The sequence below is a fragment of the Monocercomonoides exilis genome (assembly GCF_001643675.1).
Source record: "Monocercomonoides exilis strain PA203 chromosome Unknown scaffold8-1962414, whole genome shotgun sequence".
NCBI lineage: Eukaryota > Preaxostyla > Oxymonadida > Polymastigidae > Monocercomonoides > Monocercomonoides exilis.
The window spans coordinates 1690955-1714309 of record NW_027150553.1 but is presented as its reverse complement, the minus strand read 5'-3'; the positions used below and the strand labels follow the sequence as shown (position 1 = coordinate 1714309).

Sequence of the window (23355 nt, the reverse complement as noted above, 5' to 3'; positions counted from 1 at the left end):
TATTGAAAATTTTCGTTCTGTCTTTAAATTCATCCGTTATTTTTTTTCGTCCTTCTTTGAATTCACATGTTAAAAAAAATTTAAGAAACAAGAAACAATTTTATAACTTTATTTTTTCCCATTGAAAACAGGAATAATTTTTTTCAAATATCTCTTCTTTGATGAAAAAAGAAATGAAAGATCATATTTGAAAATTCAATAAAACAAACAAACAAATGAGTTAAAAAGATAACGATTTAAACAAAAACACAAGAAATGAGATTATTCTGTTGAAGGTGAAAAAGATTATTTGACAAAGAATTCCAATCACATGCCTATGTGTAATATTCACAAGATAACAAACATTTCATGAAAAAGAATAACTTGGGATATTTCTTTTTCAACAATCTTTTCTCTTTTCTCGAACTCAAAAAAATGGCACTGAAGAGGTTTTTCTTCTTTCCTTCCTTTTTCATTTATTCTTAAAAATAATAAATATTTGAATTTTTGAAAAATTATTTCTTTTTTCTATCAAACAGAAAAATCCATAAAAATTATAATGAAATGAAAACAATATGCATTTGAAAACAAAACTCTAAATTTTTAAAATGAAAGTATTTTGCAAATCAAATCTTTTTTGTAATTAATATGTTAATTTTTTAATTTAATATTTTACTCTATTTCTCATTTGACTAACTTGATTCAAAACTCAAGTGCAAATATTTTCACTTTCATAAAATACAACAATAACACTCGGTGAAGAAGGATTTGCATTTGAGTTACAATCAACTTTCAAATGACTCATTCCCAGATGACCTGTCGTCACACTGAACAACGTTCCTACTGCTGATGATGATGAAAGTTCCCCTGTTCCAATCGAACTCTCCGTCCTCCCTTTCCCAATGACTGAAATCTTCTTTGCCCCAATATCAATCGTTGCTGTCTCACTTGTGTGATTCCCTTTCATCAGTGTGATTGTCAAGCTAATCTGCACCTCACACATCTCAAACGCTTTCTTCACTGTTAGACACGGATTTGATTCATTTGCCCCGCAAAGTGGAGATGTATCATTTCCATTCACAGAAACATAGATCGTCTTATCCTTCAGCCAATCCTTTTTTGATGTTTGATCATATGTCCAGGCACCTGCATTCGAGTAGTTATACACATAGCACACTCTTCTATCATCGCTGTTGGTGGAATAGCTTTCACAAAACGGATTCCCCTCATTCAAGAAAACATCGTATTTATCAACATAAAATATATCATGACCACTGGGAGGATTGGATGAGCACTTGCACTCATGAAAAAATAGGAAATAACAATAGCACCCATCAACTGGCCCTGTTGCTCGATTTGGCTCCAATCTCATTCCCCCACCTTGTGACGAAGCTGTACAGGAGATAAACTGAACGCTCCTCATTTTGACTTGAGCAGGAAAATTATAAATCCACATGCCTCCACCATTTGATCCAGAAAGTGAGCATGAAGTGAAACTGCAATCAAACACACACGCACTCTCTCCTCCTTCATTTTCTGTTGGAATGCATCCTGTTCCTGAAACATTAAAACTGTACAATCGTAAACCACCACCTTCGCTGTATGCTTTGCAATTCTTAAATTCGCACCCACTAATCCGAACACATTCCAATATCGAATAAGCATACATTCCTCCTCCGTAATGGTTTTGTGCTGTGCAAGCATTGAACACATTATTTTCGATATACACAGATTTGATTGTATGACACATAATTCCACCTCCACGGCTGTATGCTAAACAATTATTAAACAGACAATGCGAAACAAAAAGTTCTCCAGAATTGAGATTGTACATGCGAATTGCTCCACCATTTGAAGCATCATCAGCATAATCATCTTTGCTTCCATTAGCCTTCGATCCGTTCCATTCACACCAAATAAATGAATTTGCTCCATTGTCTGTTGTATTTTGCCTCTCTGGAGTCAACTTGACATCTGCATTTCCTTCACATACAACGTTTCTTGTACGACAACACTCAGTGAATGAAGTGTTTGAAACAGACAAGGAGACCAAGGGATTGTTGAGGGAAGAGACAATCCCTCCATCATACGCATCGCAGAGTGATGAGAATGAGCAGCTATTCATAAAACATGTGGTTAGGGTTGACATAGTTGCTAGAGATGGACAATCTGTAGATGCTGTTGTGATGTTAAAAGATGTTAATTTGGAGAGTGAAACAAGAGATATGGAATGTGATGAGATAAAATTGAAAAAAAGAAGAAAAGTGTGATTCGCAAACTGAAACGCTTCCTTCAACATTTCCCTTTCTTCCCCTTGCTTCTTGTAGCAATGAAGCAAAATATCTCAATATGATTGTATCATTTTTTCTGCTTCTTCTTCCCCTTCTGATCATCATGGCTTCCCCACATCTCTTTTTCACCTTTTGTTTCAATTTTCTTCCTTCTTTCTATATTCCATTCACATTCTTCGTTTGTGAATATTCACGCAAAAGTCCCTGTTATCAATTAAAAAACATATTTAATAATCCAAAAAAATCAAAAAACATAATATATAAAAAATAAAAAAAATAAGAAATAAAAATCAAAAAGACTTCAATAATAAATATGAAAACCCCTGCACCATTTTATTTTCACAAACTTCCGCTCCAACTTCCGCTCCAACTTCCGCTCCAACTTCCGCTTCTTCATTTTCTTCTCATCCTCTTTCTCTTCCTCTCCTTTCTCTTCCGCTCCTCCACTGCCCCATCCACCTCTTCCCACAAAACAATCTCTCATCCACATTCCCTTCTCTTTCCCCATCCCTTCAATGAAATATTCCTCATCATCCCAATAACCCAGCTAACACAAATAACCCTAATAACCCTAACAACCCTAATAACCCTTTCCTTCCCCTTCTGCTGCTCACAAAACAGAAACTTCTCACAAATATCAAAAAGCCCTCTTCTCTGCCAATGCCTTGTGATAGCAAAGATTCCTTCAAGTCATTCTTCCGCTGAATCCATTAACTGCCCTTCTGTTGTCTTCTTCTGTTAATCTTCCTCATTCCTTGTTCTCTCATTGATTTCTGAAGAAGCCTTCAAAAAAAAAAGAATGGATAATGAATGTGAAAATAAAAATATGTAATAAATCATTGAAAATATCGGTCAAATAATATGACAAAAAATAATAAATAATTATAAATAATAATAAATAGTAACACCTTGATAATCCTTCAATCTCTATCTTTTTTTTCTTTTGTCAAAGTATTGCCACTTTCATTGCCAATTCATCGCTTTCATCGCTTTCATCGCTTTCATCGCTTTCATCGCTTTCGTCCTCTCCAACAAAAATAAAGTCAGCTGAAATCATTCCATTTTGCAGCTTTTCCTTTCCAAAATGCCTCTTTCGATTAATAGAATAAAGCATACACAAGTAATCTTCAAAACACGTTCTCTTCATTTTTTTTTCTCTTTTCACCAAAAATATTTCTCTTCTCTCTCTTTCTTTTTCCTTTCTCTCAACCCACCTTCTCATTCCACTCCCTCCAATCAATCCCTCCTTTTTGCTCCAATTCACATTTCCTCTCTCCAAATTCAAAAATCACAGTCTCTTCTTCATTCCATTGAAAATCATCATCAAGCTCCGCCTTTTCACCCCCCTTCTCCTCAAATGCCATCATCCAATGTTAAGTCCTTTCATTCCATTTGATTTGTAATTCTGTTCATCGAATATCTTTGGACAAATAAAACATTTTGTATTTACTGTACATGAAGAAGAAGAAGAAGAAGAAGAAGAAGAAGAAGAAGAAGAAGAAGAAGAAGAAGAAGAAGAAGAAGAAGAAGAAGAAGTTGATGATGATGATGAATTAATTTGGCTGAATGCCAATTGCAGTTGTGTGCAAATGAATATTATTTTCCGGTGAGAATAAAACAAACAACGAGCTCACTTCTATGCTTTCCTGTTCCTAGTTAGGAAGTGCTGAATAATCATCCTTTTCTTCTTTTCTGATCTTTCGTGTCGCTTCAACAAATCAATGGCTGTTCAGCGTCTGCCCAAACAGAATTCTCAGAAACAGCTGAATAACAACAAAATGACAATAATAAATAAGGAAAAAATAAATAAAATAAAATAATAAAAATATTTGCACAAACTTGGAAATTCCATCGTAGATCCGTCAGCATCTCAACTGCCTTTCGAATCATTTCCATTCTTTCTCTCTTTCTCTCTTTCTCTCTTTCTCTCTTTCTCTCTTCCTCTTCCTCATCTCCTTCGCTTCACAAAATAATTAACCCTCAAACACTCAAAGGCCAAACAACTCAACAAAAAGAATAAATATAAAAAATAAATAAATTAAAATAATATATATTGTATATTTTATTTTATTTTATTTTAATTTAATTTATTTTTATGTTCTTGTTCTCCTTCTGTCGATATTTGCACCGCCCACTCACTCACACATACTCTTTTAGCCCTTTTCTACTGCCACTCCACCAGAAAAGCACCTCGACACATCGCGCTGCCCTCCCCTTCGCCTTCTTCTTCTCCTTCTCATTCTCCTTCTTCTTCTTCTCCTCCTTTCTCTGCACCTTTCTCTGTGCAATTAGACATCTGTGTGCTTCCGCTGAAGAAAAAGAAAAAAAAGAAATAAAAAATTAAAATTAAAAAAGATAAAACAAACCCGGCAAATACGCTTGTTGTAGCAAATGCCTGCCAGGCACTCTGACGCATCAAGAAAGACATCCCTCCTCTCTCTCTTTCTCTCTCTTTCTCTCTTCTATCTCTTTCTCTCTTCTCTGCTGCCGCAGAGCTGCCATAGGGAATGTTTGTGCATGTTCCAAACTCCCATTCCAATGCCATCTGCTCACAAAACACATCAAATGGACTGCATAAATTCAGTTTTCGTGGCTTTCTGCAGAAGGGCTATAATTCAGCTGAGCGGCTGATAAAATTGCAGCACACAGCCTCTGTAAGCAGCCGCTCTTAGACAGACCCCAAAATGAGTGCTGCAACTCCAACATGCAAAGGGCTCATGCCAAAATGGGTATCCGACCCGAAACCAGATAATTCTGAAGGCAATCGTCTTGTGTCCTTATCACAAATGCTCATCCATGCCAAACAAATCGGCACATAACGCGCATGCGACTTGGAAGGCCATAAGACTCTGGAAGAAATTAGCACAAAGCCATGCGCTCATATTATTCCATGCCTCGTGCAAAATTTGAGCGCAACGAAGCAAAAACAAAAATCGAACGAAAACATGCAAAAGACATGCGCAATTCGTAAAAATGAGCAAATTGATGCGGGGTTAAAGTTGTGTGCAATTTGTGGAATTCAACACAATTTGCAGAAAATGACGATGCTGCGTATCAAAAGAAGGCAAAGCAATCAGATGCTTCAATGCTGAAGGCAACAAAAAAAAAAAAAAAAAATAACATACAAGGCACGCAACATTGCAATGAACGATTACAGCTTATGCTCTTTGCTAGGCTGCAGCGCTCCAACCTTTTGCACTCGTTCCCAGATTAAAAAATTTGTTTCTGCTGAAAGAGGGAAAAATAAAATGCTTGAGAAGCATAAGATAATAAACAAAAAGCAACTTCATACCACCTGCTTTTCAGTCGCCGAGCGTATGCCCAGAGATATTAAATTATTTGTAAAAAATTTTTTATTGATTTTGTTTCATTTCGTGCATACGCGCTCCTAACATAGAAATATCTGTTAAAAAGTCTTGACTGTCTCGCAGAATTAAAAGTGAAAACATTCAAGCATTCTTCATTGCGCATTGGCATTCTAGCAGCCTTGTACTTGAAAAAGGAATGTTTTCCAAATTCAAATAATTTATTAATGGTTGCATTTATCCATCATTTTCGCAAAATATAATTAACATGCACGAAAAGAGGGACCGCCAAATAAAATTTACCGCCAATTTGGATGCATTATTATGTGAGAGGATATATGAAACATGAAAAGTAATGCTGCTGGCCTTGGAACTGCGATTAATTCGATTGTTTTTTAATATTCGGAAAGCATTGGGCTGTGCAGCCACAAAAGGCTCGAAACTGCGATACAACGTATATTCTTATTTCTATTTTGGTTTTATTCAGTCAGAGGATATTTTATGTTTTTCTAGCCTTTTCGGAGCCAAAGCATCGAATGAAATGAATAAGATGGCGATTACGTCTTTGAAAACCTGAGCAACGAAGAAGACTCGAGAGGGATAATTGCATGCTCATAGAGGGCTAATGATGAAGAAGTTTTATGACCAGCTCAATTTGAGCAAAAACAAGAGAGAAGGGCAAAAATAGTAAGAGAAGAAACACGACAAAGTCAAAAGGAAGAATAAGAGTAATTTTTTTAGCCAGAATCGAAAAGCAAATTAAGGAACAGGGGCGAGGATCCTTTGCATAAAAAAAAAGAGAGAGATTTTTTTGGAAATGAGGGGTGGATTATTTGTATGCAGAGATATTTGCGATTTTCAGGAAAGATCGAGCTGATGTGAGCGAAGATATTGTTCGAAGCTGAACATCAAAGGTCTGTTGATTCAAAATTTAAGTTATTTTCTTTTTTTCCTCATCGACATTTGTTCATTTTTGCTGTTCTTCAAGGCGATTTCTCCTTCAATTTTGTTCTCATTGTTGAATTCACTTATATTTTCAGAGAATAATGATGAAACAAAGACTTATTTTAATTTTCTTAAGGGGAGGCACAAGCCGCACATGCGCATGCAACGATGTCCAAAAGGCCAAACAATGCAAATAGCCAACGGGAGCGAAGAGGGATTGCGGTGCATGTGTTTATGCAGCAAGACCAAAGGAAGCGATATGGATCAGAACTCCACGAAGAGAAGGAAGTTTTTGCCATTGCCCTTTCCTTTCCTTCTTTTTTCTCCTTCTTCTACCATTTCAGTAATTTCGAGTAATTTTGCGGATGATGCACGCAACAAGGTTGATACGTTCCTGCTGTTGAAGTACTTTGACTGGGATTGTTGACTGCATTTCAGAGCAAAAAGTCCAAGGAGCAGTTTCATATAAATGTCGGGTTCGATGAAGATAGTTTTCTTCGCGCTTTCGAAAATATGTTTTTTATTGATATTTTCCTTCTGACGCAGGAACGCCTGCTTGCAGCTATGCGATTTTTTCCACCAAAACAGCCAGCAATAATGAGGAGCCATTGAAGCGAATGTAATGATTTTGCCTTTTGTGTCTTTTATGCGATTCAATGAAATAATGTCCTATTTCTGGTGCAACATGGAAACTGCCTTTGACGTCTAACAATGGAACTGAAGCATTTTCAGAGCTGGCAGAATTACTGAGGATTGAGCAAAGGCAAAAGAAAATACAGGCGAAGACTCAAAGTTAGTTTTCGGGGAAATCGAAATGACGGTGGCATGTTTGCTTACGAAAAGTGCTTCTGTCTGCGAAGTTTGATGAGTGCGTAAGACAAAGATTAGCGATGGAAAGATTACCATGATGAATAAAAATGAAAAAATAGAGGAAGAGGAGCAAATGAAATTGCTTGTAGAATAAAATTTCGGCTGGGAAATGGAGTCAAAGGCATATTTTGACTCTGAGAAGACGCATATATTATTCATAGAGGCAAAACCTTCAAAATTGCATATAATTCTAGATTCGTGCTTGACAATTCCTTCGTCAAGTTCTTCATTTGCCATGAAATCCAGTAATTATAAAATCGATATGAACTGTTACATGCATTTTCTGAATTAGGAATTTGCTACGAAAAAAGAAAGAGAGCAAGAAAATCATTAAAATTTCAGCAACATCTTTCATTGGGCGATTTGTTACAAAACAGCAAAATTTGCATGCGTGCCACAGAAGCAAAGTGTGCAAAAGAAATGGAAACTCAAAATCTTTCGGATAAAGACGAAACGATGAAAACCGAAGGCAAATAATCGATGTAAACAGATGGCGCTCATCAAAGTTCCTGCTTTATTTGTTTTGAATTACGAGATTGAGAAGGATAAATACATCCGTGTATCTTTCATCAGGATCAGATGAGAATTTGAATTTCGTCACAGAAATCTAGTGTTATTCAGATTTAGCGTTGCTTTCATGTTGGATTTGCCAGGAAAACAAAAGATATGAAGAAGGAAATAAATTAGAAAAAAATGTTGACACGGTCCAAACTGGAAAGATAAGAATTTCATACGACACCAACAAAAGAAACAGGGAAATAGTGGAAGAAGAAGAAAAAACCAACGCAAATGAATTAACACAGCAATTTTTATGAAAGGCTCATTAGATGGACTTTTTTGATGCATTCAAAAATATGAAAAAGAGAAATGCTTTCTAACTGGGATTTGAGCGCATGAGGAATTGTTTGCAAAGTTCGCGCTTAGCTGATAGAGCTTGTAAAGGCAAAGACTTTGCACACAAACTAATCTTCCAAAAAGTTGAATTTTTTGGTAAATGAGATAATTGACAATGACTCGACCAGAAAAGAAGAGAAAGAAAAAGAAGAAAATAACGATAATGTGGAACGTGAAGTTGGAATCAACGGAGATAACTAGCATTGCGTAATTTAAAGGCTTATCTTTTGTTTCTCTTTTTCATCTGACATTTTTCAATATTTCAACATCAAATGAGGCATGTTCGCCTTCAACAATTACGTCAACCCAAACCTCGTGTTTGATGAGCAGTTGCTCATTCACTTCTGTTTGTGATGCATATGATGGAGGAATTGTTCATTCCCTCAACAACCCCTATGCCTCTTTGACTGCCTCAAACACCTCATTTATCGGTTGTTGTCGGACAAGAAACGTGAAATGTGAAGGAAATGCAGATAATAAGAAACAGCCAGGGAGGCAAAACGAAACAGAAAATGGAGAAAATTCATTTATTTGGTGCGAGTGGAATGGATCGAAGGCTACTGAAATGAGCGAAGATTATACAAAACAAGCCTCGAATGGAGGAGCAATATTTATGTATGGCTTAACGTCTGGTTCACTTACAGTTTCTCACTGCGCATTCAACGAGTGTTCTTCATATTGGTGTGGTGGAGGGATAATGTGCAATACCATCAGAGCAGTGACTATTGAAAGCAGCACTTTCAATTGTTGTGTCTCCACAAATCGATATGGAGGAGGTGTTTATATCCTATCTGCTTCATTTTGTGCTCGGGTGAGTGGATGCGAGTTCAAAAACTGTCAAGCGATTGATTATGGAGGAGGGTTGAAATTAGAAAATTTTCAGGTTTCAGAAACAGGATGCATTGGAACAGAAAATGGAGAAGGGGAGAGTGCGTGTGTGTTTGACTGCATTTTCACTTCATGCTCGGTTACTGGATCAAATGGAGGAGGCATGTATTGTGTCACTGTTCCTAATCAATTCAAAATGAGGAGCGTTCAGTTTATTTCGTGCTCAGCATCTACACATGGAGGAGGAATGAGATTATATCCTAATGCTCCAACAACACCTGATGATGGAATCTATTGTTATTTCCTTTTTTACCACGAGTGCAAATGTTCTAACAACCCATCTTACGGCCATGATGTTCATTTTAGCGATCGCTATAATCTGTATTTTGATTCGGGAAATCCGTTCTATGAATGTTACACAACAAACGCAGATGATCAGAGGGTATGTTATGGATATAATTATACGGATTCTAAGGGTTGGACATATGGTCAAACATCAAAAAAAAATTGGCTGAAGGATAAGGCAATTTATGTGTCAGCGAATGGAAATGATACATCTCCACTTTGTGGGTCAAATGAATCAAATCCATGTCTGACAGTGAAGAAAGCGCTTGAGATGTGCGAGGTGCAGATAAGCTTGACAGTCACGCTGATGGAAGGGGATCACACAAGCGAGGCAACAACGATTGCGATTGGAACAAAGAAGATTTCGGTCATTGGGAGAGGCAAAGATAAGAGTTCGATTGGAATAGGGACGCTTTCTTTTTCTTCTTTTCCATCTTTGCTATAACTTTTTTTTTCCATTTTTCCTTTTTCATTTTGACTGGGCGATTTGTTTACGATGAAGCGGAAGAAGAGGAAGAGTCTGAGGAAGAGTGTGATGAAAAAGAAGATTAAAAAGAAGGGACTTTTGCGCCTGCTTTCATCCATTTCGTGATGCAAGAGATCTTCTATTGAAAGGAGCTTTTCACTGTTTCTTTATCAGAGAAATCGAATTCCTGATCCAGCTCTATGTTCTTTTTTGCTGAATAATAATGTTCACAGATTATATAAATGATGGTATTACTCCGATAATAATCAAATGCACAATGACACGAGTTGCATCTTCACAGGCAATTTTCTTCTTCCACGCATATACTGCACTCGGAAATGCGTCTAGAAATGCATTAAGCGGGAATTGTCCAATGATTGTATCGTTCCGATCGTATCCTACCAGCTCGTTGAATTTCATATTATCCCGCTGGATATTCAGTGTTGGGGTGCTTCTTGCCCAGCTTGCCGAATTGCTCCCATTGGCAAACACATAATTTCCACCAGACATTGCAGTGCAGCCTGAAATGTCCACATGCACGATCGAGAAGTCGTGCGAGCCATCTTCCAGATGCAGCATTATCCCGCCACCATTTCCACTGCAATTGCATCCGTTGAATTTTGTTGCTTCATTTGCCGGGGTTGATGAAGTCCCAACCTGCAACTTGCTTGATGATTTCAACTCGACCTTGATCCCACCACCACTTCCAGCCTTGCACTCGCATTCTTCGATTGTCACATTCTTGACCACAAACGTCTCTCCTGCCTTCACACTCTTTGCCACAACCACCCCATCTCCTTCAGTCAACTTCACATTCGTCACCTTCACATTCGCCAGCACGCTGTCTCCTGATGCTGTGGCTGTCAGATACAGTGCAGATGATAACAATGGCAACAATGAAGAAGAAGAAGAAGAAGGAGAAGAGAGATTCGGCTCAGAGAACAATGGTTTTGAGACATTCATATTTATGATCTCCACACCAACCATCGACAGCTGTGACAGCGGCACCACAAACACTGACGAAGACATCACATAGCCTCCAGTTTTACTCGTGGTGATCACAACATCCTCCAATGAGAGTGACCCACCTCCGTCAGACACCACAACCACACTCGGAGAAGAAGGACTTGAATTTGAATTGCAGTCAACCTTCATGTGCAATAAACCAAGGTGTCCTGTTGTCACACTGAACAACGTTCCTACTGCTGATGATGATGAAAGGGCTCCTGTTCCAATCGAACTCTTATCTTTGCCTGTCCCAATGACTGAAATCTTCTTCGATCCAATCTCAATTGTTGCTGTCTCGCTCGTGTGATTCCCTTCCATCAGCGTGACTGACAGGCTCACTTGAATCACGCTCCTTTCAACTGCAACACCAATGGTTCGGCATGCACTTCGCTCATCCAATCCACATAACTCTTCTGTGCTTCCTCCACTCACAGCCACAAATCGATTGAGAATCCCTCTTTTCAGCCAATCCTTCTTATCTGTGTGCTGATATGACCAAGCACTTGCAATTGCATAATTGTATGCATAGCACACTCTCTGGTCATCTGTGTTTGTGGTGTAGCATTCATAGAACGGATTGCCTGAATTCAAAAAAACATTATAATAATCAACATAATAAATATCGTGACCATATGGCGTATTTACAGAACATTTGCATTCATGGAAGAAAAGGAAATAACAATAAATCGTTTCATTTGGCGCTGCTGCTCGATTTGGATATAATTCCAAACCTCCTCCATATCCCAGTGCCGAACATGAAATAAACTGAATGCTCCTCATTTTGAATTGATTAGGAACAGTGACGCAATACATGCCTCCTCCATAATTGTTTGTCAATGAGCATGAAGTGAAGCTGCAGTCAAACACACACGCACTCTCCCCTTCTCCACTTTCTGTTGGAATGCATCCTGTTTCTGAAACCTGAAAATTTTCAAGAAGAAGTCCTCCTCCGTAATTAACTGCTTTACAATTCTGGAATTCACATCCGCTGATTCGGGTACATGATGAAATGATTTTCACATACAATCCTCCTCCGGCATTGTTTTGAACAGAACATGAATTAAAAACATTATTTTCGATTTGAACAGATTTGATTGTATGGCACATAATACCACCTCCACGACTGAATGCAAAGCAATTATTAAACAGACAATGCGAAACTGAAAGTTCTCCAGAATTGAGATTGTACATGCAGATAGCCCCGCCACCCGATATTCCATCTGAAACAGAATCGCTTGTTCCTGTTGTCTTCGATCCATTCCACTCGCACCAAATAAATGTATTCGCTCCATTATCTGTTGTGTTTTGTCTCCCTGGAGTCAACTTGACATCTGCATTTCCTTCACATACAACGTTTCTTGTACGACAACACTCAGCGAATGAAGTGTTTGAAGCAGACAAGGAGACCAAGGGATTGTTGAGGGAAGAGACAATCCCTCCATCATACGCATCGCAGAGTGATGAGAATGAGCAGCTATTCATAAAACATGTGGTTTGGGAAAAGAAATTGGCCAATGACGAGCATGCCCCATTTGCTGTTGAGATGTCGAAAAAAGTCAGATGGGAGAGGGATACAAAAGGGATGGAAGGTGAAGAGAAAAATTGGAAAAAAGATAAGAAATGCGATTCACTCACTGAAACACTCCTTTTTCCTTCGCTCATTTTCCTATGCTCGTCTCCTCTCAAAACTGCCTGCCATTACTCTTCTTCTATTTCAAAAATACTCTATTTTAGTGCATTCAATCTACATTTCTTTTCTATTTCCCTTCTCATTTCACATCCATCTCATCTCTTTTATTCTTTGCTTATCTTTAAGCAATATTGGCATGTATTTTATTTCAATGGGATATAATATGGGTCGGAATTTTGTGCTTTATGAATTTTGTTCCACACAATATTTACAAATATTTTTCTAAATTTTAATAGTTTTCCATATTTCTTTTTGCATTTAAATTAAATACTTATTATGATATAACAGCAGAAAAAGTTTAGAATAAAACGTCGATTTTTTCATGAATGCAAAAATTGTGTCCCATATTGTAAAGAAAAAATAAATATACGAACAATATTTATTAGTTAAGCACATTGTTTACTTATTTATTTGCACTTTGGCAAGTGGAACAGATTATTTCATAAGTTATAATTGTGTTGGGAAATGAAAATTTTTGAGAGTATTTTCATTTTCATGTAGCCAACATTTATTTGGAACAAACTCTAAATCAAAAATATTATCCAAATTTTTTCTTAACTTAATCTTATGAATCATATATTTTTATTCGAAAAAGCAAGAATTTCTTTGTTGTTTAGAGTTTATTCCAAGATCTGCATTATTACTAATAGAAATGATTTTACAAAATTTTGACAGAAGTTTTCGGTTATCAAAAATTCCATAGATAATAATAAATAATAGTGGCACACTTCGGGAAATGAGCCAGTTTTTGAACGTTCGTGCCATGAAAATAAGAAGGGTCAACTTTTTAATGGGACTTTTTAACTTATTGGCACATTTTTTTGTTTTGTTTGCCAACTGATAAAAAGCACGTAATTGCTTTCAGGACTTTAAAAAAACATTTTTGACAAGTTTTGTACTATTTATTATTGATTTGTATAATTATTACTATTTTCTATTAATTGAAAAATTGAGAATATTTGCTTTTATTTTTTAATTTTTGCTTTTTCAAGCTAACCAAACTTTTCTCAAATTTTTCAAATACAGTCTTAATTGGATATAATCACATCGAATACAATCACATTCGTTTATAGTCACATTTTTCCATGCACCGACATTTTTGGCCTATTTTTCATTCATTTTCTATCGCATATTATCACAAGGCTGAATATATATAATAACATTTTGTTTTATAATGTGTTCATTTTCATTGAAAAATCGATTTTTTTGATCATAAATTTCGATTTTTTGATTTTTCAGAAATATGTTTGAATTAGTCAAAATAATGTGTATTTATGATAAAAATTGTTCAATCAAGTAAAAAATGTGTATTTGTGAAAAATTTCCGAAAATGAAAAAATTGACTCAAAATAAAAATATTAATTCATTTATCTTTATTTTTTTCTGAGTAAAGCATCATCGTGCATAATCACAACCAGATATAGTCACAAAAAGTTGAGCAAAATCCGATGTGATTATATCCCGTTTTGACTGTAGTGTTTCAAAAACAATGAATATTCACCTTTTCACATTTCAAATCTTCAATAAAACCATTTCATTTTTCACAAAAACTTTTCATTTTAAGTTGTTTATAAAATGCACGCATAAAATTCTTTTTAATCTTTCTAATTAATTGGCAACATTTTTTTTGAATAATCACTTTTATTTTATTTTCTTGTTTTAAGAAAAATTGAATTATTTCATTGAATTTCATTCTAACAACAAACTACCGCACAATTTGTAGAAATAGTGTTTCAAAGGAAATATTTCCAATCTTGCTAGAATTCACAAGTTAGAATGATATTCAATGAAATAATTCAATTTTTCTTAAAACAAGAAAATAAAATAAAAGTGATTATTCAAAAAAAATGTTGCCAATTAATTAGAAAGATTAAAAAGAATTTTATGCGTGCATTTTATAAACAACTTAAAATGAAAAGTTTTTGTGAAAAATGAAATGGTTTTATTGAAGATTTGAAATGTGAAAAGGTGAATATTCATTGTTTTTGAAACACTACAGTCAAAACGGGATATAATCACATCGGATTTTGCTCAACTTTTTGTGACTATATCTGGTTGTGATTATGCACGATGATGCTTTACTCAGAAAAAAATAAAGATAAATGAATTAATATTTTTATTTTGAGTCAATTTTTTCATTTTCGGAAATTTTTCACAAATACACATTTTTTACTTGATTGAACAATTTTTATCATAAATACACATTATTTTGACTAATTCAAACATATTTCTGAAAAATCAAAAAATCGAAATTTATGATCAAAAAAATCGATTTTTCAATGAAAATGAACACATTATAAAACAAAATGTTATTATATATATTCAGCCTTGTGATAATATGCGATAGAAAATGAATGAAAAATAGGCCAAAAATGTCGGTGCATGGAAAAATGTGACTATAAACGAATGTGATTGTATTCGATGTGATTATATCCAATTAAGACTGTATTTGAAAAATTTGAGAAAAGTTTGGTTAGCTTGAAAAAGCAAAAATTAAAAAATAAAAGCAAATATTCTCAATTTTTCAATTAATAGAAAATAGTAATAATTATACAAATCAATAATAAATAGTACAAAACTTGTCAAAAATGTTTTTTTAAAGTCCTGAAAGCAATTACGTGCTTTTTATCAGTTGGCAAACAAAACAAAAAAATGTGCCAATAAGTTAAAAAGTCCCATTAAAAAGTTGACCCTTCTTATTTTCATGGCACGAACGTTCAAAAACTGGCTCATTTCCCGAAGTGTGCCACTATTATTTATTATTATCTATGGAATTTTTGATAACCGAAAACTTCTGTCAAAATTTTGTAAAATCATTTCTATTAGTAATAATGCAGATCTTGGAATAAACTCTAAACAACAAAGAAATTCTTGCTTTTTCGAATAAAAATATATGATTCATAAGATTAAGTTAAGAAAAAAATTTGGATAATATTTTTTGATTTAGAGTTTGTTCCAAATAAATGTTGGCTACATGAAAATGAAAATACTCTCAAAAATTTTCATTTCCCAACACAATTATAACTTATGAAATAATCTGTTCCACTTGCCAAAGTGCAAATAAATAAGTAAACAATGTGCTTAACTAATAAATATTGTTCGTATATTTATTTTTTCTTTACAATATGGGACACAATTTTTGCATTCATGAAAAAATCGACGTTTTATTCTAAACTTTTTCTGCTGTTATATCATAATAAGTATTTAATTTAAATGCAAAAAGAAATATGGAAAACTATTAAAATTTAGAAAAATATTTGTAAATATTGTGTGGAACAAAATTCATAAAGCACAAAATTCCGACCCATATTATATCCCATTGAAATAAAATACATGCCAATATTGCTTAAAGATAAGCAAAGAATAAAAGAGATGAGATGGATGTGAAATGAGAAGGGAAATAGAAAAGAAATGTAGATTGAATGCACTAAAATAGAGTATTTTTGAAATAGAAGAAGAGTAATGGCAGGCAGTTTTGAGAGGAGACGAGCATAGGAAAATGAGCGAAGGAAAAAGGAGTGTTTCAGTGAGTGAATCGCATTTCTTATCTTTTTTCCAATTTTTCTCTTCACCTTCCATCCCTTTTGTATCCCTCTCCCATCTGACTTTTTTCGACATCTCAACAGCAAATGGGGCATGCTCGTCATTGGCCAATTTCTTTTCCCAAACCACATGTTTTATGAATAGCTGCTCATTCTCATCACTCTGCGATGCGTATGATGGAGGGATTGTCTCTTCCCTCAACAATCCCTTGGTCTCCTTGTCTGCTTCAAACACTTCATTCGCTGAGTGTTGTCGTACAAGAAACGTTGTATGTGAAGGAAATGCAGATGTCAAGTTGACTCCAGGGAGACAAAACACAACAGATAATGGAGCGAATACATTTATTTGGTGCGAGTGGAATGGATCGAAGACAACAGGAACAAGCGATTCTGTTTCAGATGGAATATCGGGTGGCGGGGCTATCTGCATGTACAATCTCAATTCTGGAGAACTTTCAGTTTCGCATTGTCTGTTTAATAATTGCTTTGCATTCAGTCGTGGAGGTGGTATTATGTGCCATACAATCAAATCTGTTCAAATCGAAAATAATGTTTTTAATTCATGTTCTGTTCAAAACAATGCCGGAGGAGGATTGTATGTGAAAATCATTTCATCATGTACCCGAATCAGCGGATGTGAATTCCAGAATTGTAAAGCAGTTAATTACGGAGGAGGACTTCTTCTTGAAAATTTTCAGGTTTCAGAAACAGGATGCATTCCAACAGAAAGTGGAGAAGGGGAGAGTGCGTGTGTGTTTGACTGCAGCTTCACTTCATGCTCATTGACAAACAATTATGGAGGAGGCATGTATTGCGTCACTGTTCCTAATCAATTCAAAATGAGGAGCATTCAGTTTATTTCATGTTCGGCACTGGGATATGGAGGAGGTTTGGAATTATATCCAAATCGAGCAGCAGCGCCAAATGAAACGATTTATTGTTATTTCCTTTTCTTCCATGAATGCAAATGTTCTGTAAATACGCCATATGGTCACGATATTTATTATGTTGATTATTATAATGTTTTTTTGAATTCAGGCAATCCGTTCTATGAATGCTACACCACAAACACAGATGACCAGAGAGTGTGCTATGCATACAATTATGCAATTGCAAGTGCTTGGTCATATCAGCACACAGATAAGAAGGATTGGCTGAAAAGAGGGATTCTCAATCGATTTGTGGCTGTGAGTGGAGGAAGCACAGAAGAGTTATGTGGATTGGATGAGCGAAGTGCATGCCGAACCATTGGTGTTGCAGTTGAAAGGAGCGTGATTCAAGTGAGCCTGTCAGTCACGCTGATGGAAGGGAATCACACGAGCGAGACAACAACAATTGAGATTGGATCGAAGAAGATTTCAGTCATTGGGACAGGCAAAGATAAGAGTTCGATTGGAACAGGAGCCCTTTCATCATCATCAGCAGTAGGAACGTTGTTCAGTGTGACAACAGGACACCTTGGTTTATTGCACATGAAGGTTGACTGCAATTCAAATTCAAGTCCTTCTTCTCCGAGTGTGGTTGTGGTGTCTGACGGAGGTGGGTCACTCTCATTGGAGGATGTTGTGATCACCACGAGTAAAACTGGAGGCTATGTGATGTCTTCGTCAGTGTTTGTGGTGCCGCTGTCACAGCTGTCGATGGTTGGTGTGGAGATCATAAATATGAATGTCTCAAAACCATTGTTCTCTGAGCCGAATCTCTCTTCTCCTTCTTCTTCTTCTTCTTCATTGTTGCCATTGTTATCATCTGCACTGTATCTGACAGCCACAGCATCAGGAGACAGCGTGCTGGCGAATGTGAAGGTGACGAATGTGAAGTTGACTGAAGGAGATGGGGTGGTTGTGGCAAAGAGTGTGAAGGCAGGAGAGACGTTTGTGGTCAAGAATGTGACAATCGAAGAATGCGAGTGCAAGGCTGGAAGTGGTGGTGGGATCAAGGTCGAGTTGAAATCATCAAGCAAGTTGCAGGTTGGGACTTCATCAACCCCGGCAAATGAAGCAACAAAATTCAACGGATGCAATTGCAGTGGAAATGGTGGCGGGATAATGCTGCATCTGGAAGATGGCTCGCACGACTTCTCGATCGTGCATGTGGACATTTCAGGCTGCACTGCAATGTCTGGTGGAAATTATGTGTTTGCCAATGGGAGCAATTCGGCAAGCTGGGCAAGAAGCACCCCAACACTGAATATCCAGCGGGATAATATGAAATTCAACGAGCTGGTAGGATACGATCGGAACGATACAATCATTGGACAATTCCCGCTTAATGCATTTCTAGACGCATTTCCGAGTGCAGTATATGCGTGGAAGAAGAAAATTGCCTGTGAAGATGCAACTCGTGTCATTGTGCATTTGATTATTATCGGAGTAATACCATCATTTATATAATCTGTGAACATTATTATTCAGCAAAAAAGAACATAGAGCTGGATCAGGAATTCGATTTCTCTGATAAAGAAACAGTGAAAAGCTCCTTTCAATAGAAGATCTCTTGCATCACGAAATGGATGAAAGCAGGCGCAAAAGTCCCTTCTTTTTAATCTTCTTTTTCATCACACTCTTCCTCAGACTCTTCCTCTTCTTCCGCTTCATCGTAAACAAATCGCCCAGTCAAAATGAAAAAGGAAAAATGGAAAAAAAAAGTTATAGCAAAGATGGAAAAGAAGAAAAAGAAAGCGTCCCTATTCCAATCGAACTCTTATCTTTGCCTCTCCCAATGACCGAAATCTTCTTTGTTCCAATCGCAATCGTTGTTGCCTCGCTTGTGTGATCCCCTTCCATCAGCGTGACTGTCAAGCTTATCTGCACCTCGCACATCTCAAGCGCTTTCTTCACTGTCAGACATGGATTTGATTCATTTGACCCACAAAGTGGAGATGTATCATTTCCATTCGCTGACACATAAATTGCCTTATCCTTCAGCCAATTTTTTTTTTGATGTTTGACCATATGTCCAACCCTTAGAATCCGTATAATTATATCCATAACATACCCTCTGATCATCTGCGTTTGTTGTGTAACATTCATAGAACGGATTTCCCGAATCAAAATACAGATTATAGCGATCGCTAAAATGAACATCATGGCCGTAAGATGGGTTGTTAGAACATTTGCACTCGTGGTAAAAAAGGAAATAACAATAGATTCCATCATCAGGTGTTGTTGGAGCATTAGGATATAATCTCATTCCTCCTCCATGTGTAGATGCTGAGCACGAAATAAACTGAACGCTCCTCATTTTGAATTGATTAGGAACAGTGACACAATACATGCCTCCTCCATTTGATCCAGTAACCGAGCATGAAGTGAAAATGCAGTCAAACACACACGCACTCTCCCCTTCTCCATTTTCTGTTCCAATGCATCCTGTTTCTGAAACCTGAAAATTTTCTAATTTCAACCCTCCTCCATAATCAATCGCTTGACAGTTTTTGAACTCGCATCCACTCACCCGAGCACAAAATGAAGCAGATAGGATATAAACACCTCCTCCATATCGATTTGTGGAGACACAACAATTGAAAGTGCTGCTTTCAATAGTCACTGCTCTGATGGTATTGCACATTATCCCTCCACCACACCAATATGAAGAACACTCGTTGAATGCGCAGTGAGAAACTGTAAGTGAACCAGACGTTAAGCCATACATAAATATTGCTCCTCCATTCGAGGCTTGTTTTGTATAATCTTCGCTCATTTCAGTAGCCTTCGATCCATTCCACTCGCACCAAATAAATGAATTTTCTCCATTTTCTGTTTCGTTTTGCCTCCCTGGCTGTTTCTTATTATCTGCATTTCCTTCACATTTCACGTTTCTTGTCCGACAACAACCGATAAATGAGGTGTTTGAGGCAGTCAAAGAGGCATAGGGGTTGTTGAGGGAATGAACAATTCCTCCATCATATGCATCACAAACAGAAGTGAATGAGCAACTGCTCATCAAACACGAGGTTTGGGTTGACGTAATTGTTGAAGGCGAACATGCCTCATTTGATGTTGAAATATTGAAAAATGTCAGATGAAAAAGAGAAACAAAAGATAAGCCTTTAAATTACGCAATGCTAGTTATCTCCGTTGATTCCAACTTCACGTTCCACATTATCGTTATTTTCTTCTTTTTCTTTCTCTTCTTTTCTGGTCGAGTCATTGTCAATTATCTCATTTACCAAAAAATTCAACTTTTTGGAAGATTAGTTTGTGTGCAAAGTCTTTGCCTTTACAAGCTCTATCAGCTAAGCGCGAACTTTGCAAACAATTCCTCATGCGCTCAAATCCCAGTTAGAAAGCATTTCTCTTTTTCATATTTTTGAATGCATCAAAAAAGTCCATCTAATGAGCCTTTCATAAAAATTGCTGTGTTAATTCATTTGCGTTGGTTTTTTCTTCTTCTTCCACTATTTCCCTGTTTCTTTTGTTGGTGTCGTATGAAATTCTTATCTTTCCAGTTTGGACCGTGTCAACATTTTTTTCTAATTTATTTCCTTCTTCATATCTTTTGTTTTCCTGGCAAATCCAACATGAAAGCAACGCTAAATCTGAATAACACTAGATTTCTGTGACGAAATTCAAATTCTCATCTGATCCTGATGAAAGATACACGGATGTATTTATCCTTCTCAATCTCGTAATTCAAAACAAATAAAGCAGGAACTTTGATGAGCGCCATCTGTTTACATCGATTATTTGCCTTCGGTTTTCATCGTTTCGTCTTTATCCGAAAGATTTTGAGTTTCCATTTCTTTTGCACACTTTGCTTCTGTGGCACGCATGCAAATTTTGCTGTTTTGTAACAAATCGCCCAATGAAAGATGTTGCTGAAATTTTAATGATTTTCTTGCTCTCTTTCTTTTTTCGTAGCAAATTCCTAATTCAGAAAATGCATGTAACAGTTCATATCGATTTTATAATTACTGGATTTCATGGCAAATGAAGAACTTGACGAAGGAATTGTCAAGCACGAATCTAGAATTATATGCAATTTTGAAGGTTTTGCCTCTATGAATAATATATGCGTCTTCTCAGAGTCAAAATATGCCTTTGACTCCATTTCCCAGCCGAAATTTTATTCTACAAGCAATTTCATTTGCTCCTCTTCCTCTATTTTTTCATTTTTATTCATCATGGTAATCTTTCCATCGCTAATCTTTGTCTTACGCACTCATCAAACTTCGCAGACAGAAGCACTTTTCGTAAGCAAACATGCCACCGTCATTTCGATTTCCCCGAAAACTAACTTTGAGTCTTCGCCTGTATTTTCTTTTGCCTTTGCTCAATCCTCAGTAATTCTGCCAGCTCTGAAAATGCTTCAGTTCCATTGTTAGACGTCAAAGGCAGTTTCCATGTTGCACCAGAAATAGGACATTATTTCATTGAATCGCATAAAAGACACAAAAGGCAAAATCATTACATTCGCTTCAATGGCTCCTCATTATTGCTGGCTGTTTTGGTGGAAAAAATCGCATAGCTGCAAGCAGGCGTTCCTGCGTCAGAAGGAAAATATCAATAAAAAACATATTTTCGAAAGCGCGAAGAAAACTATCTTCATCGAACCCGACATTTATATGAAACTGCTCCTTGGACTTTTTGCTCTGAAATGCAGTCAACAATCCCAGTCAAAGTACTTCAACAGCAGGAACGTATCAACCTTGTTGCGTGCATCATCCGCAAAATTACTCGAAATTACTGAAATGGTAGAAGAAGGAGAAAAAAGAAGGAAAGGAAAGGGCAATGGCAAAAACTTCCTTCTCTTCGTGGAGTTCTGATCCATATCGCTTCCTTTGGTCTTGCTGCATAAACACATGCACCGCAATCCCTCTTCGCTCCCGTTGGCTATTTGCATTGTTTGGCCTTTTGGACATCGTTGCATGCGCATGTGCGGCTTGTGCCTCCCCTTAAGAAAATTAAAATAAGTCTTTGTTTCATCATTATTCTCTGAAAATATAAGTGAATTCAACAATGAGAACAAAATTGAAGGAGAAATCGCCTTGAAGAACAGCAAAAATGAACAAATGTCGATGAGGAAAAAAAGAAAATAACTTAAATTTTGAATCAACAGACCTTTGATGTTCAGCTTCGAACAATATCTTCGCTCACATCAGCTCGATCTTTCCTGAAAATCGCAAATATCTCTGCATACAAATAATCCACCCCTCATTTCCAAAAAATCTCTCTCTTTTTTTTATGCAAAGGATCCTCGCCCCTGTTCCTTAATTTGCTTTTCGATTCTGGCTAAAAAAATTACTCTTATTCTTCCTTTTGACTTTGTCGTGTTTCTTCTCTTACTATTTTTGCCCTTCTCTCTTGTTTTTGCTCAAATTGAGCTGGTCATAAAACTTCTTCATCATTAGCCCTCTATGAGCATGCAATTATCCCTCTCGAGTCTTCTTCGTTGCTCAGGTTTTCAAAGACGTAATCGCCATCTTATTCATTTCATTCGATGCTTTGGCTCCGAAAAGGCTAGAAAAACATAAAATATCCTCTGACTGAATAAAACCAAAATAGAAATAAGAATATACGTTGTATCGCAGTTTCGAGCCTTTTGTGGCTGCACAGCCCAATGCTTTCCGAATATTAAAAAACAATCGAATTAATCGCAGTTCCAAGGCCAGCAGCATTACTTTTCATGTTTCATATATCCTCTCACATAATAATGCATCCAAATTGGCGGTAAATTTTATTTGGCGGTCCCTCTTTTCGTGCATGTTAATTATATTTTGCGAAAATGATGGATAAATGCAACCATTAATAAATTATTTGAATTTGGAAAACATTCCTTTTTCAAGTACAAGGCTGCTAGAATGCCAATGCGCAATGAAGAATGCTTGAATGTTTTCACTTTTAATTCTGCGAGACAGTCAAGACTTTTTAACAGATATTTCTATGTTAGGAGCGCGTATGCACGAAATGAAACAAAATCAATAAAAAATTTTTTACAAATAATTTAATATCTCTGGGCATACGCTCGGCGACTGAAAAGCAGGTGGTATGAAGTTGCTTTTTGTTTATTATCTTATGCTTCTCAAGCATTTTATTTTTCCCTCTTTCAGCAGAAACAAATTTTTTAATCTGGGAACGAGTGCAAAAGGTTGGAGCGCTGCAGCCTAGCAAAGAGCATAAGCTGTAATCGTTCATTGCAATGTTGCGTGCCTTGTATGTTATTTTTTTTTTTTTTTGTTGCCTTCAGCATT

At 36.4% G+C, this 23355-nt stretch overlaps 6 protein-coding genes across 6 annotated transcripts; 2 read left to right on the top strand and 4 right to left on the bottom strand.

Moving 5' to 3' along the window:
- Nucleotides 1–688: 688 nt before the first annotated feature.
- On the bottom strand, nt 689–2128 carry MONOS_16550 (uncharacterized protein; the record flags this gene model as incomplete). Its single annotated transcript, XM_067869458.1, has 1 exon — nt 689–2128. One exon carries the CDS (start codon nt 2126–2128, stop codon nt 689–691), a length of 1440 nt encoding a protein of 479 aa, XP_067733152.1.
- An 852-nt stretch (nt 2129–2980) lies between these two features.
- On the bottom strand, nt 2981–3634 carry MONOS_16549 (uncharacterized protein; the record flags this gene model as incomplete). The annotated part of the gene is made up of 3 exons (XM_067869456.1): nt 2981–3053; nt 3179–3210; nt 3485–3634. 3 exons carry the CDS (start codon nt 3632–3634, stop codon nt 2981–2983), a joined length of 255 nt encoding a protein of 84 aa, XP_067733151.1.
- A 354-nt stretch (nt 3635–3988) lies between these two features.
- Nucleotides 3989–4989, bottom strand: MONOS_17166 (uncharacterized protein; the record flags this gene model as incomplete). Its single annotated transcript, XM_067870060.1, has 5 exons — nt 3989–4033; nt 4110–4230; nt 4420–4566; nt 4637–4840; nt 4949–4989. 5 exons carry the CDS (start codon nt 4987–4989, stop codon nt 3989–3991), a joined length of 558 nt encoding a protein of 185 aa, XP_067733150.1.
- A 3617-nt stretch (nt 4990–8606) lies between these two features.
- MONOS_15889 (uncharacterized protein) lies at nt 8607–9902 on the top strand (the record flags this gene model as incomplete). Its single annotated transcript, XM_067868791.1, has 1 exon — nt 8607–9902. One exon carries the CDS (start codon nt 8607–8609, stop codon nt 9900–9902), a length of 1296 nt encoding a protein of 431 aa, XP_067733149.1.
- A 255-nt stretch (nt 9903–10157) lies between these two features.
- On the bottom strand, nt 10158–12413 carry MONOS_15888 (uncharacterized protein; the record flags this gene model as incomplete). Its single annotated transcript, XM_067868790.1, has 2 exons — nt 10158–11512; nt 11663–12413. The coding sequence occupies 2 exons, from the start codon at nt 12411–12413 to the stop codon at nt 10158–10160; spliced, it is 2106 nt and encodes a 701-aa protein (XP_067733148.1).
- A 5222-nt stretch (nt 12414–17635) lies between these two features.
- MONOS_17165 (uncharacterized protein) lies at nt 17636–18556 on the top strand (the record flags this gene model as incomplete). The annotated part of the gene is made up of 1 exon (XM_067870059.1): nt 17636–18556. The coding sequence occupies one exon, from the start codon at nt 17636–17638 to the stop codon at nt 18554–18556; it is 921 nt and encodes a 306-aa protein (XP_067733147.1).
- Nucleotides 18557–23355: the final 4799 nt, after the last annotated feature.